Raw genomic sequence first — 13,714 nt, 5'->3', positions numbered from 1 at the left:
CCACCCATGGGAGCTTATAGAGATCCCACCGGCTCTCCCAGGCTTTGGCAGAGTAAAAATAGGTTGTAGGCCCTGTATAATTTTTCATAAGATCTTAAAAAGTCTGGCCCAAGTTCACAATCACCGGATAGTATAACTGAGCAAAGCATATCAATGTTATGAGAAGTCTGTAAGAAGTCCACCCTAGCACCCAGACTATCCAACCATCTCACCCGAGAGGGACAAACCTCCAGATCAGAAGTGGGGGTACAAATCACATCCAGTTTAGGTAAGGTATCAAAATTTAGGATCTCTCACACCGGATGCCAATTCTAAAATTTACCAGCTGAGAAAAAAGCGAAGGCGAGATAGCCATATTATCGATTGTTGAAAAGCCAGCACTAGACCAATATGTATATTCAGCCGGATAATCACCATACATTGCCCCATTAAGAATATGCAAATTTAGTTCATCAAAAGTTTGTAATAGCCATAGCCCAGCAATCATCTGGAATCTACCAGAGAGGTGGGGGCAGAACCACTGTAAAACAGTGCCACGCAATCCCATCTCCCTCAGGCGGTCCAGAAGGATACCATGGTCGATGGTATCGAAAGCCACAGAGAGAACCAAAAGGATCAGCAGTCACTCTCCCTCTGTTGATAGCCAGTTGGGGATCATCCTTCAGGCCCACCAAGGCAGGCTCAACCCCATAGCACACAAGAAAACCAGTTTGAAATGGGTCTAGATAATCTGCAACATCCAAAAACTGCCTGGAGCTGAGAGGCCACCACCCACTCAATCACCTTGCCCTACCATGGAACATTTGCTGCCCTTGAGGAATTTTTATGTCAGGTTTACTTGGCCTCCTACACAGATCTCACAGGTTGACAGGTTAAGGTGGTGGCTGTTCACCACAACAAGAAACAAGCCCAATCTGAGAGCCTTCCACCTACAAGAGATATATTACACCATATAATACTATGAGCACACCGTCAAGCAATCATTTGGAATAATAATATGATCGTGAAGCATGTAATCCCATCATCTGATAAGTATGGTTGGGAAATGGAAGGGGATGTCTGGATACCAATAACGACTGATCAACTCTCAGCTCCAAAGTGTGTACTTCAGTTGGTGAGGTGTGGATACACGAACTCCAGGTGCCAGGGAGGAAGATGCAGCTGTTGTAAAACAGGGTTGATCTGCTGTGCAACCCTGTGCAGGGTTGATCTGTTTCTGTGCATCTCAAAATATACAGAACCAAGAGAATGCTTGTGACAACATGATAAAGAAAGAAGATCCAGAGGACAAGGGTCTAGAGGAAGACGACAACGAGGATCTCTAGGAAGAAGCAAATTAATACACATAATGTGATGTGCCGAAGTGCCACAAAAAAACCCTTTTAAATTCATTATGAACATTTTTCATATGCTGTAATATTAATTAGGTACAAACGTAGCTTATTTTTGTCAAAAGTAACGTATGCAAAACTTGTAGTAAAAGTCACTTATGCAAAATGTTTATTATCCATTGTTCAATTATTCATTAACAACTTTCACAGATCAGCATGACAGTCAAAGCAGATTCTCAGACTGCTAACATGTTTTTTCTTATTCTTTGAGGTATTTTGAAGAGTACTGTGTAGGTGGTTTGTTTTCATCACAAAAATCCCACGGCATTGTGCATGCTCCTGTACTAAGGTGCCAAATAGCTCTCGAATTGAATTTGAATTGAATTCCCAAAATTAAATTTGAATTCAGATTGAATAGCCCTTTTAAGAGGTGATTTGATTCAAATTTGAACCATTTGAATTACCCAGATTTGAGTCAAATCAATTCAAATGCAAATCAATTTGCACATCCCTAATTGACAGTGCTGCCTAAGTGGACCACTAGTCTAATAGTTGCTTCAGCTTCTTGTAAAAAACAGTGGAGAATTCCAAACAGTTTGTAACTGTGGAATTATGTCACACAATTATGTTCATAACTGTTTATAAACATGTTAACAATAAATGTCAGAAGGTCTATGAAGTTGACCTAGATTGGCAATTCTTAATATTCTAAGAGATTAGGAGTAAATGTCAGAACTTTCAACATTTACCAATAATAATCAACATTATCCAAGTGTCTCTGGATAATGAGCTAATTCCATCCTTATTTCCACTATCAAGTGGTAAAGGATTATATTTATCATAACTGATTGGTAGTTGTCCAAAAGAAACATATCAAGACTCATGTCCTTCCACAAATGACCTGACTTCACTCTCATTACTATCAAGAGTGAGATATCTACTGAACTGGGTATTTATCAAAGACACTTGGTTTACTACGTCCATCAGTGGTAAAGGCATGCATAAGTGCTGGGTATCATCTCTAGTCAGTTGTTGGAATATTATCTCTTTATATTGTTTTTGGATGCTAATTGGTGCTATCACCTCCTTGGTCATCTCTTCTCCAATTTACCAGCACACATCTCTTTGCTCCTACAAAATTCCAGTCCCATGACAACTGGTTTACGTTATGTGAGCAATTTCATTGAAGCTGAGAGCTGTTCTACCTTGATTAACCAGTGAAAATAGGACAAAAACAGTATTGATGATGGGAAAAAGTCATCTCAGGCAGACCTCAGGGAAAAGCAAAGCAGAGATGGGGTTTTTACATGGTCATTTGAATAGGACTAGGCCAACTGATTGGGAAAAGTAGATCCATGACTGAAAGGAATTTATGTGAAAAGGAGCAACAAAGGGGGCAGTGTAGCAGTTCGTTTGACAAAACTATTGGTACCAGGTGAGCAAAGAACATGGGAAAGTATATAACATAAAAGGGCAAAAATCGAGAGAAAGGAGCAAAAGAACTGAGGCATTGGATGGTAAGTAGAAACTAAGCTATGCAGTGTGTATACATTAAAAGGAGTAAGATGGGTAGATTGAGACTCAAAGGAATGAAATGAGAGAAGAGACTGCATGAGAACATAGCAGCAACACCCAGAAAGGAGGAAGCCAACCCTACTGTTCTCATCAATGGATCATGGAGCAATGGAAAAGAAAGAGGCATCAAAGGTAAAAGAGATAACAGAATCTGGTAATAAGATCCAGTTTCCAGTTACAGAAAAGACCCAGAATTTGTGGGGGGGGAAAGACATAGTGAAGAAGACTAGGTTTAGAAACAGAAAAAAACAATTAACTGGAGAACATGGGAAGACATGAATAGAACAGAAAAAGGTAACAGATTAGTACATCATGACAACCAGGATTAAGAGAGAGTACAATTCATTATATAACAGTGAAAAAGGGAAAGTGGAGTCGAGAACCTATTGAAATTGAAGTCTTCTTTTCAAATAGTGCATTTAATTTCAAGATGTTTCTTTTATGCAGATGGAAAATGTTTGTGGAGTTTCTGAAGAAAGTTCAGACTGGGATCGATCCTGCTTTGCTTGTCTGCAGAAGTAAGCTATGTAGTTTCCATTATTTGGTCACAACTAAGTATACACAATCAATGCCATTTTATATTTGTTATAATACCTTATTTATATAGAATAAAATTCTGTTCTGTTCTGTTCAGAAGTACTCATTGGTAGTGCCACCTTTTTAGAATAGGTAAGTGGTGGTCCTGCTCAATATAAACCTTGTACGTGATCTTGTACACATCCCTCAGAATGGTAACAGTGTCTTCTGTGCCGTGCAAAGGGACCGCAGGAGAGTATTAATATAATATGTATTGGTAATATGCCTTCACTTATATTTTAGGCATACTATCATTATGTGCCAAAATATTTCAGGTGGCCTTGCATATATCAGGGCACAGTGATGACAAGACAGGTGGTAAACAAATGAAAGATATTCACTGCTGCAGCATGTGAGAATTGGTTTTACCTCCAATAGCAGTGATACTTTGAATATGTAAACACGTAGCCTGTATATTTGAACATGTATATTAATTATATATCCATCAGTTTTCCCTTGTTCATTGATAATTCTCCTACAGATGACACAATTCACATGCATGTATGCATGGGCCCATTTTGAAGTAGGTGTGCGCATTTATTTTGAGATGAGCATTGTGCTGAATTGGACCCTCTTATTTAATTTAAAACCATTCATAATGAAAGGAATATATTAAGGATGCACGTCCTGAATGAGTAGCAAAACATTGGTCCCTGTTCATGTTGGTTTCATTTTCCTTGCCCAGAAGCTACTAAGAAGGAGGAAGGGCAAAGAAATAGCAGGAGAGAAACTGACACTGTAAGCATTACAGTCTTTAACTGAAAATACATTGTAGCTAAAATGTCCAACATTCTGAAAAGCAGATCATTTGACTTCACACAGCAGCCTCCATCCACAAAGTAGCATGAGGGAGGGATGTGCAGAAATATAAAACAAAGAGAAAGAAATAGTTGCTACATTTTGTCTTGGTTCAGAGAGTGGGGGAGAGGGAGAGGGAGAAGGAGCCTAGTAGAATTGTGCTTTGTCTTTGCGCAAAGAAGGGAGTGGTTTTTTTAAAATGGGTTTTATGGATACCTAGACAAAGTATCCCAGTGGGCCTCCCATTACATTGGTAAGTCTCTCATTGGGATCTGACGGGCTTATCTAGTGGTGGGTCACTTCAGTGGTGAGTGGCAGGACTCCGCTTGCTACTACTCTGAAGCTGACTGAGTGGCAGTAGTCACTCCTTGCTCTCAGCAGCATTGCAGCTGGAGCAGAGTCACTATTTCCACAGAAGGTCCCTGTCTGTCCCCCAACATCGTTTTATTTCACCCATTTTGGGGGAGGCACCTGGCAGACTTAATGGGCATTGGTGGTATGGGCATGGGTGGTGACAGGCACTCCTAACTTTCAGTGCTGGCACCAAAGCTGGAATGGAGGCACTATTTGATCAATGCCCTGACCCAGACACCAGTTTAAGAATTGCTCTGGAACAATGCTGCATCCTGTGCAGTGTTGCCTGTAACAAGGATTCCCAGATGTTGTTGACTACAACTCCCATAAACACCAGCCAAAGGCCATTGCAGCTGGGGATGCTGGGAGTTGTAGTCAACCTCTGGGAATCCCTATTACAGGGAACACTGCTCCTGGGCTGGGCCATTCTGGAGTGTTTTAGTTTTATATGTTCTTTTGTTTAAGTCACCCCTGGCTACTATATGGGCAACTAGTGTTGCCCATCCCTGTTTGTGTGGATTTATATTCTTGATTCTTCGTCCTGGCCAGCCAAATGCACCACTTTCCCAAAGTGGTACATCTAGATGGGATGAAATCTGTATACTACTCTACTATACACAAGCCTCTATTTACATATTTGCTGGTTCCTCCAGTTTTCCTTGGCCCAATGAGTTCATCTTGTTATACGCCCAAGCAAATCTGAACTTAGGGAGAAAACAGCTGTGCAACCTTGAGTTGGTTTGAACCACTTCTGGGTCTCATCAGCCCTGAGCTTTCCCAACCCTTGGAGAAAAAGATCTGTGCGATGTGCATAGCTCTACCAACCAACTTCTTCATCACAAAGCCTGGCTTTGGGAGAAAGAAGCTATGCAGTGCACCCCTACTGCTTGTGAAACCAGTCTTTGAGTCTCAGCTCTGCATCTCAGCATTGGGAGAAAGGAGCTGTACACCCTGCAGTGTGTCAGATCCACCACTGGATTGCAACCCTGAATGTTAGGCTTAGAAACACTCAGGGACAGAGTTGCATTAAATGCTAATATTATAATGTCCTTGTACATCTGGAGTACTGTGTACAGTTCTGGTCACAGTATCTTAAGAAGGGCATTGTAGAACTGGGGAAGGTACAGAAGAGAGCAACCATGATGATCAGGGGCCTGGAGCACCTTCCTTATGAGGCAAGGCTACAGCATCTGGGGCTTTTTAGTTTGGAAAAGAGGCTACTGTGGGGAGCCATGATAGAGCTGTATAAAATTATGCCTAGAGTAGAGTGGACAGAGAGAAATCTTTCTTTCTCTCTCACAAGAGTAAAACCAAGGGTCATTCCATGAAACAGGTGGCCTGGAAATTTAGGACCAACAAAAGGAAGTACTTTTATACACAGTGCATAATTAATCTATGGAATTCGTTGCCTCCATGGGATGTGGTGATAGCCAGTAGTTTGGATGGCTTTAAAAGGGACTTTGTGTTTGTGTAGCTTTTTTTAACTGATTCTAAAACATAGATAATTTGACCTATCTATCTGAAATGTGGCAGATCCAATTCTTTGGAGGACTTTAGAAGGGCTCCCAAAGTGCCTGATAATGTCATACTAATTGGTTGGAAAATAAAATAGTTATGAGAAAAGCAGCTGGTTTTCCTACTGAAATGAATAAGAAACAACCAACAGATGGATGAAAGGAAAATTCATGACAACATGAATGTGATTTTAATGAATGAATACTAAAACAAATTTCTCGGCTACCTATAATGTCAGGAGCAATAGAATTATTTTTTCAGTGCACATCCCTATTAGCAATATATAATAAAAAATGTCAGTGTTACTAGCTATGGCCTTCATGTCCAGGACTTCTCTTGCCATCTATGGGAGGTCATGTTGTTCAGTGGCAGAGTCCCATTTAGGCCTGCTGTTTTATATTTTTCGGACACATTCAGCTTTTACCACTAGCTGCATTTGGCTGAAAAACCTTTGCTCTGTCAGTTAAGCTAGCCTAGACTTCCTCTTATTCAACAGTTCTTGTTGGCTTGAATTCAGAGTTGTCCTACAAATAGGAATTAGCAACAACTCTGTTAAAGAGCTTCCTTCCAACAAAAAATCTGTAAAGTTTAAAGGAGTGGAAATAATGCATAAATTTTGCCAGATTTGCATATTCTTAAACATAACTGGATCTCAGTTCCAAATCAGATCTCACAGTCCAGAACCTGCCTCAGACAGTTAATTACAACATTCTGGGGAACATTCTGCACAGTTGTTTAATACAATAATTATATCTTGCAATGGCCAGGAAAATAGCCTTGAGGACTTTTCTTAGGAGTTTCGGCTTTGAAAGTACCCTGAATGAACTATCTTTAAAGTCACACCCAAAGAGAGGTGAAAACAAAACGTTTGACTGGACCATATGTGGATTCAAATCAGTTTTTTAAGAACTCATTTGCATTAATAATGCTTGAATAGAAGAAAAGGCTACCTGGAGCCGAGTTACTCTCTTAGGAATGCTTTTAAAAACAGACTAACATGACTATTGTAATAATCTTGTGAACAAAGGATGATTCCTGTGATCTGCATTAAGCTACGTCACACCAGTGATTGATCAAATCCAACATGTTTTTCCTCCAAGTTCAACAAAGTTCAGGATCCAAACATGATCATCCTTATTTTCCATCCTCTGGTAACTACAAGTATACTTCTCCTGAACAAAGAGAATCCATTTAACTACCATAGCTAACTGTGAATGATAGACCTATTCTCTGTTTTTCTAAAGTGAATGAGATGTACATCTAAATTGATCCTAAGTAAGTTCCAAAAACAAAAACTATTTTATTCCAATCTAATATTTCTAGGAGCCCCTGCTAAATTCCTATAATAATAAAAATGTGCTAGGCTGCTTCTCAGGAAATGTTAGTTATATGGGAATCAGAGATTCGTACAGAGCATGTTGTGAGAACTCCAGATTTTTTTTTTTAACGAATCCCTGCGTAGCAACCAAACTAACATGAAGCTGAGACCATCAAGCCAACTTCAGATCCTGATTACAGATCTCTGCTTCATGTCAGCTTGATGTTGGTTGGCACGTTGCCAAGTAGAGCTCAGCAAAAAATGCTGAGTTCCCACGACACACTCCACAGGAACACATGTGTTGTGGGAATATCTAATTCCCATCAAAGAAACATTAGACTGATAGTGAGAACCAGCCCAATGTCTCATCTATCTTTGTAAAACTATTGCAGACATTTGGTGAAATAGCTAGTGTAATACTGCTCTGATCTTTGTTGGATCCTCAAGGCATTACAAAACATCTATTAAAAACAATTAGAACACTGATTTACTGAGTGCTAGCTGAATGTGATTTTTTTTAAGCGTTCAAAGGCATGATGGATGTGAGATATTCACCTAGACAGCACATTAACCTAATCATCTTTAGGAAGCTCTCTGGGACAGTTAATATTCAGGAGAGGACTAAACTCTAAGGTGAGCCAATTGCAATCATTGCTACAGATAGTGATCAGGATGCAACAGTTAATCTTGAACTTTAACCATCTGGCTGGAGGCAAATCAGCTGTCTTTCCAGCTAGGAATGCTATTCATTCCACATACTTGATTCATATTTCCCATCATTTAATTTTATGCCTGCAATCAGGCCTCAATCTGGCCTGCCATACATAAATTAGTACAACGTCTGATCAGTGTGGATGAGTCATTACAGGATATAGCTAAAGGATCAAGCACATCAGGGCATGATAGTTAAACTGAAGTGGGTAGGACCAGAGGCACTTTTACCCCTGGACCTCCAGGCTGAAGTCCAGGCCCTCCACAGCCCCAGGGGTTCCCCAAATCCTCTTTAGTCTGTCCTGGATGGTGTGGTTGCCCAGCTGAACATGATGGTGCTTAATTTGCAGGGGAGGAGGGCCTCCAAAAGCCTCTTAAGTGCAGGCTCCAAAATTACCTAAGTGCACCTCTGGGTAGGACACAGGACTGGCATGTACTGAACATTATATGTGGGACATACACAGGTTTATGAGTTTTGCTGTTTAAGGAGAAAACCATTGTCTAGCTTCCCACATGCAATTACCAAAAGCTGCATTTGAAAAAGATAATGCACTTGAATTGCTGACTGCATCATATATGATATCCCACAAGGATTGGTTTTCCTGTCTCCCAGCTTATTTCCCTACTTTCTCCTCTCTTTCCGCTTTTAAAGAACTGCCAGAGCTTTCCTTCACTAGTTCAGGCTGGCTTCTGTAACATTAGGATAAATTTCAAGTCAAGTTTGGCCGTCCCCGCTCCCCAGTGGCGGCCGGTTCTGCTGGGACTGCAGGGTGGAGGGCAGGGCTGGTGGGTGCAGAATGGACCACGTGTCTGTGTGTCTGTGTCTGTCTGTCTGTCTTCCTGCCTCATCCTGCGTCTCCCTCCCTCCCTCTCTCTCTCTCCCCCAAACCTCACCCTGGTTTTAACTGGAGCTGCACTGGCTCCATTGGCACGCAATAGCCCATGCACATTCACGGTGGCTGGATTAGAATAGGAGGATTTTGTGAGTGACTGATATGTGCCCCACAGGCAACTGTGCTAATAGCTCTGCTCTACATGGATTGAACCTGATGGCAGCACCATTTTGGAAGTATGATAAATCGTATACCATGTACCTCTGAATCTATACTTACAACTCAGCTTCTGTTATTTTGCTTGAGAGAGATTCATACCATCCAAGTGATTATTTGCATCTGTGAGAACTAAAAATTACATGGTGTATTTCAGCCACTAGAGAGCATAGTTTGCACACTGAAATGTGGCAGTAGTGTAGTCTCCCAACTTTAAGAGTTGATAGCACTATAATTTGAGGTTTCAAAAGTTCACGTTTTCATGTCATGCAACTTGAAAATCACTTTCCCATCTAAATAGGAATCATAATTCAACTGAAAAAAAATGCTTTAAATTGTTTTCATTGTAGGAGGCAACAAAGAGAAAAGTGAAGATGATTCTCAGGTATTATCAAAACCATATTTATTAATCCACTGTCATTATGAGTCTGATTTATTAAATGCTTACATTCAGGGCCAGGGCCAGGTTATACTGGGCCCTGAGGCAGGGACTTTGGGCCCCTGTTCTCTTCAGCTTGTTGAAGGCCTCCAGTTAACTGACTGGTGGATTGGTGGCGGCTGCTCCTCCCCCTCCTATCTTTGTGAGAGTGAGAAGACAAGGGGGCTATTCTTACGATCACAAAAATCAGGCTAGGAAAATTTTTGTGATCGTAAGAACCACCGGGCTCGCAGCTGAGCCCGGTGGTTCTGGAGCGACTAACCCACTCCTGTAGCCCGCCCCTTAGCCCGGGTTTGTGGAGCGAGTGCTCTGCAAACCCAGGCTATCTGCTCATGAGTAGCCGTGATGCGGCTCCGCGCTGTGGCTCCGCGCCATGGCTACTTGTGAGTAGACCCCCAGCCGGGAGGCTTAAAAGCAGCCTCCCGGCTTGGGGGTCTCCCCAGTATGCCCTGTGCACTCGCACAGGGCATACTGGGGCTTCCGGGGGCCACATGGCCCCCGAGCTCCCCAGCCCCCGCCGGCTCCGTCTCGGAGCCGCCCAGAGCTCCCTGCCAGCTCGTGAGTGGGGAGAGCGGGCTTAGCCCACTCTTCCCACTCAGTGCCCTAACCTGGGTCTCACTGATTGTGAGACCCGGTCCAAGGAGTTGCTGCCAAGTCCTCCTCTCCTAGCCCATAGGACCCAAGGTGCCTGTATCCTTGCATCCACATTGGCTGGTGGGGAGGATGGGATAGGGAGGAGCTTATAGGCTCTGGTGCCTCCACTCTCTTTCACCCTGCCCATAGGTTAGTGGCAGCAGCCCCCAGGTTCCACAATGATGCAGAGTTCCTGGGGCACACTCTCATTGGCAGATGGAGGTACCTGTAAGTGAAGGCAGTTGCAGTGTAAGTCTATCAGCTAGCTTGCACCACCACTTCCACCACAAAGGGGTCCGCTGAGTGAGTCTTGGGCTAAGCCCAACCTGGCCTACCCATGATGCTTTTACTTCAACAGATTCTTACTACACATCAACATAAAATATTTTAAAATGCTTACCACCTTCCTTCTTTTCTCTTCTCCTCTGACTGTAGCCAAGCAAAGATACTCTAGTCTGTCTTGGAAGTGGTTGGTTGCAATTTGCCCAGCACAGTCCACTATGTTGATTGAACCCAAGTATCTAAAACACTCATGTGATTGTCATGGAGACCCAGAATGTGAACTGTTCATTTAAAACCAATCAACCAACTAAAATAATTGAGTCAATAACACTAACACTGTTGTGATTCCAACCCCAACCCATCCCAGTTTTGTTACATAAAGTTGACAATGCTAAAAATTGTCTATATTGAAAATATATGATGTCTGTTTTCTTTTTGGAAGGATAAAGGACAGCTGCTAAAGACTTGGGAGCAAATCAAGTATTATACATCTGACTCCAGTGATTCGGAGGAACAAGATGCCTGGATAGATCGGTTCAGAAAACTGGAGAGAGCCCTTTATCTGTCTGATATCAAAAACACAGGTAAGAACATGCATATTTGGTGGAGGTGCCTGCTACAATGAACACTTTCTTTTGAAGAGATAGAGGGGGTTTTTTTGGCCTATGTCAGCTTCATATTCACCTGTAAATGACAGTGACAAATCACAGGCAGCAGCAATTTGTTGCTGCCTCAGAATATGAGTGTATATTTCTTCTTCTCAAGGACAAGGCACTCCACAAATGATTTTGTAGTTACTCATTGGGTTAGCTTGTACATCACGCCAAACCATAGTTTGGCACTAGAGAAAGAAATATTGCGCTTGCGAACTCATGCAGTCCCCCATCTCCTCATGAACACTGGGTGGGGTTTTTTTGTTGTTATTTTCTGGTTGCAACAACCTATAGTTTGCCATTACATCCCAAATGGCAAACTATGGTATAATTGTGATCCTGGTTGCAGGGCAAGCACAAACCATAGTTTGCTGGTTGGGGTATAATGGCAAACCAAGGGGGAAAGGGTGTACACAAGCATATAGGTCATTCCTGTAACACGAAACTATGGTTTGGCATTACGTGTGAACCATCCCAGTAACACATTTGCTCAATTATTAAAGTCTGATTCCATCCAAATGGCCAAAATGATGTTAGAAAGAAAGGTATCTGTATACAAATTTCTCTCTCTCTCCCTTTTAAAATTAAATACAGGCAAGTTAGAAAAGGAAAAAGCTAAGCGTTTGATCCATAACTACAATCAAATATATGATCTGTGCCTTAGTCCACTGAAAATTGATAAAGCCTTCCGATCTTTCCGTCCTGGACAAGACATGCCATTGGAACCTCTGCTGCATTACTTAAAGGAGCTGTAACTTGTACTTATGAGAGTACCTGTCGTCATCATCTCACGTTGTTTAGCTATCAATGTTCTTACTGATTCATTATCTACAAAGTTTTCTTCTCTCATTCATTCTTCATTTTTGAATAAGATGAAACAGAAAATAACCCCGCAACTTACTGCACTTTCCATACTGCATTTTCCATTTTTTAATATATCTTTCTGCTTGAAATGTAATTGCTGTGAAGACACTTTAGTCCAGATTTTCTACATCAAAGTTCTTGACATAATTTTCACCAGAGAAATCTGTTCTTTTTGATACAGAACTGGTGATTATTTCCTTTGGGTCTCATCCCAGCTGTTAACATTGTCAAAAGTTGATTCTCAATGAAGTTTTGTATCAAGGAGGTGGATGGATAAAAGAGAGCGGATTAGAAGAAACTGTGTCTAAGATGCATTTTTCAAACTATTATATATACACATCTACTGAGTTTTCCTATTTTAATTAACATAAGCAATCTCATCAGTAACCTGATGTAAAAATAAATGATAATAAATAAATAAATAAATAAATAATAGTCATTGTACATAGTCATTGGGAAAAATCCCTGCCTGGAATACTGGAGAGCTGTTGCCAGACAGTGTAGATAATACTGAATAATATGGACCAATAGTCTGACTCATATCATACAGCTTTCTACAATGGTACAACAGCAAAAGCAAAGGGGAAATATCCACTGAAATTGAGCGCCACATTATGAGCTTCTTCAGCTCTATTTCAAGGACACTAAAATAAAAAATAAAAGAGCTTTGAAGACTAGAACCTTTTGGAATGAACATGTTTGTTTTTGTATGCAAGTACACTGAGAAGGGAAAGGCTCAAAACATAGTGAATCCATTTACTTTCTATAATGCACCTGCAGCTGTGTTCCTCTTGCTTCTGTTGTCAACTGATGTAGCTTTGTCACTTTTGAATGTTTATGCCAGGAAGAAACACCATCACCAGTAGTCATATAGTAACATTGTATGGAGCTACTGCATAACAAAGAACAGGACAGAGGAAGAACTGTCTGGAGCAACTATAAAGGCATTTTATCCATTATATAACTAGTTGGTTCTGTGCAACCATACATATATGAGACTTGTTCACATGACCATTCTGAGATGGATAGGAGTCCACCTGAGATGTTACTATGCTGGCAACACACACACAAGCAACACCTCAGCTTGCCTCAGCAAACGCGAAATCACAGCTGCTGAGGGCTCCACAGCTGAAATCAGTAACTGCAAGCTCCATGGAAGGTCCTCCAAGAACATTTATGCCTTCCAAGCATGCTTTGTGTGTTCTGGAAGGTTTGACTGGAAAACCTTGACACCAGCAGCTGCCCTCCCATTGGCTACAAAGGAGCAGGAGCAGTCCTTGCCCTGCCAAAGCTGCTCCAACTTTGGGATCATAGAGTGTGCTTTGAAGGCTGGATGGGGGTTTCCATTGAATGCACCCACTGTATGCACAGCTCTCTATGTTTTCCATGTGCGGGGAATGTGTGCTGGGTGCCAGTGGCTGGGTAGAAGAGGCATGAGGGTTATCATGATGGGAGAATCAGGTTAGGAGGGCTCTCCACTCCTCCACCCGCAGTAAAAAAGCTGGGTACAAAAGTGGGGTAGTCCTGCTGGAAGCAATCTGGGCTGGGGGAGAAAGGTTCTAATGATCATGCAAATCTGGGTAATCTGCCTAATCCAAATTTAATGATCTATGTGA

The 13,714-nt window shown here is 41.7% G+C and overlaps 1 protein-coding gene across 3 annotated transcripts in view; it reads left to right on the top strand.

The window, feature by feature from the left end:
• C4H1orf87 (chromosome 4 C1orf87 homolog) overlaps positions 1-12,640 on the top strand; it is a 42,979-nt gene extending 30,339 nt beyond the window's left edge. For all 3 annotated transcript variants that reach the window (XM_053248063.1, XM_053248061.1, XM_053248062.1), the window contains exons 9-12: positions 3,354-3,424; positions 9,578-9,612; positions 11,024-11,165; positions 11,829-12,640. In XM_053248063.1, the coding sequence (XP_053104038.1) occupies positions 3,354-3,424; positions 9,578-9,612; positions 11,024-11,165; positions 11,829-11,989 (409 nt within the window). In that variant the 3' untranslated portion in view covers positions 11,990-12,640. The remainder of the gene's footprint in view (positions 1-3,353; positions 3,425-9,577; positions 9,613-11,023; positions 11,166-11,828) is intronic.
• The last annotated feature ends 1,074 nt before the right edge of the window (positions 12,641-13,714 follow it).

The sequence above is a fragment of the Hemicordylus capensis genome, chromosome 4, assembly GCF_027244095.1.
Source record: "Hemicordylus capensis ecotype Gifberg chromosome 4, rHemCap1.1.pri, whole genome shotgun sequence".
NCBI lineage: Eukaryota > Metazoa > Chordata > Lepidosauria > Squamata > Cordylidae > Hemicordylus > Hemicordylus capensis.
This window is presented reverse-complemented; position numbering and strand designations above follow the sequence as displayed.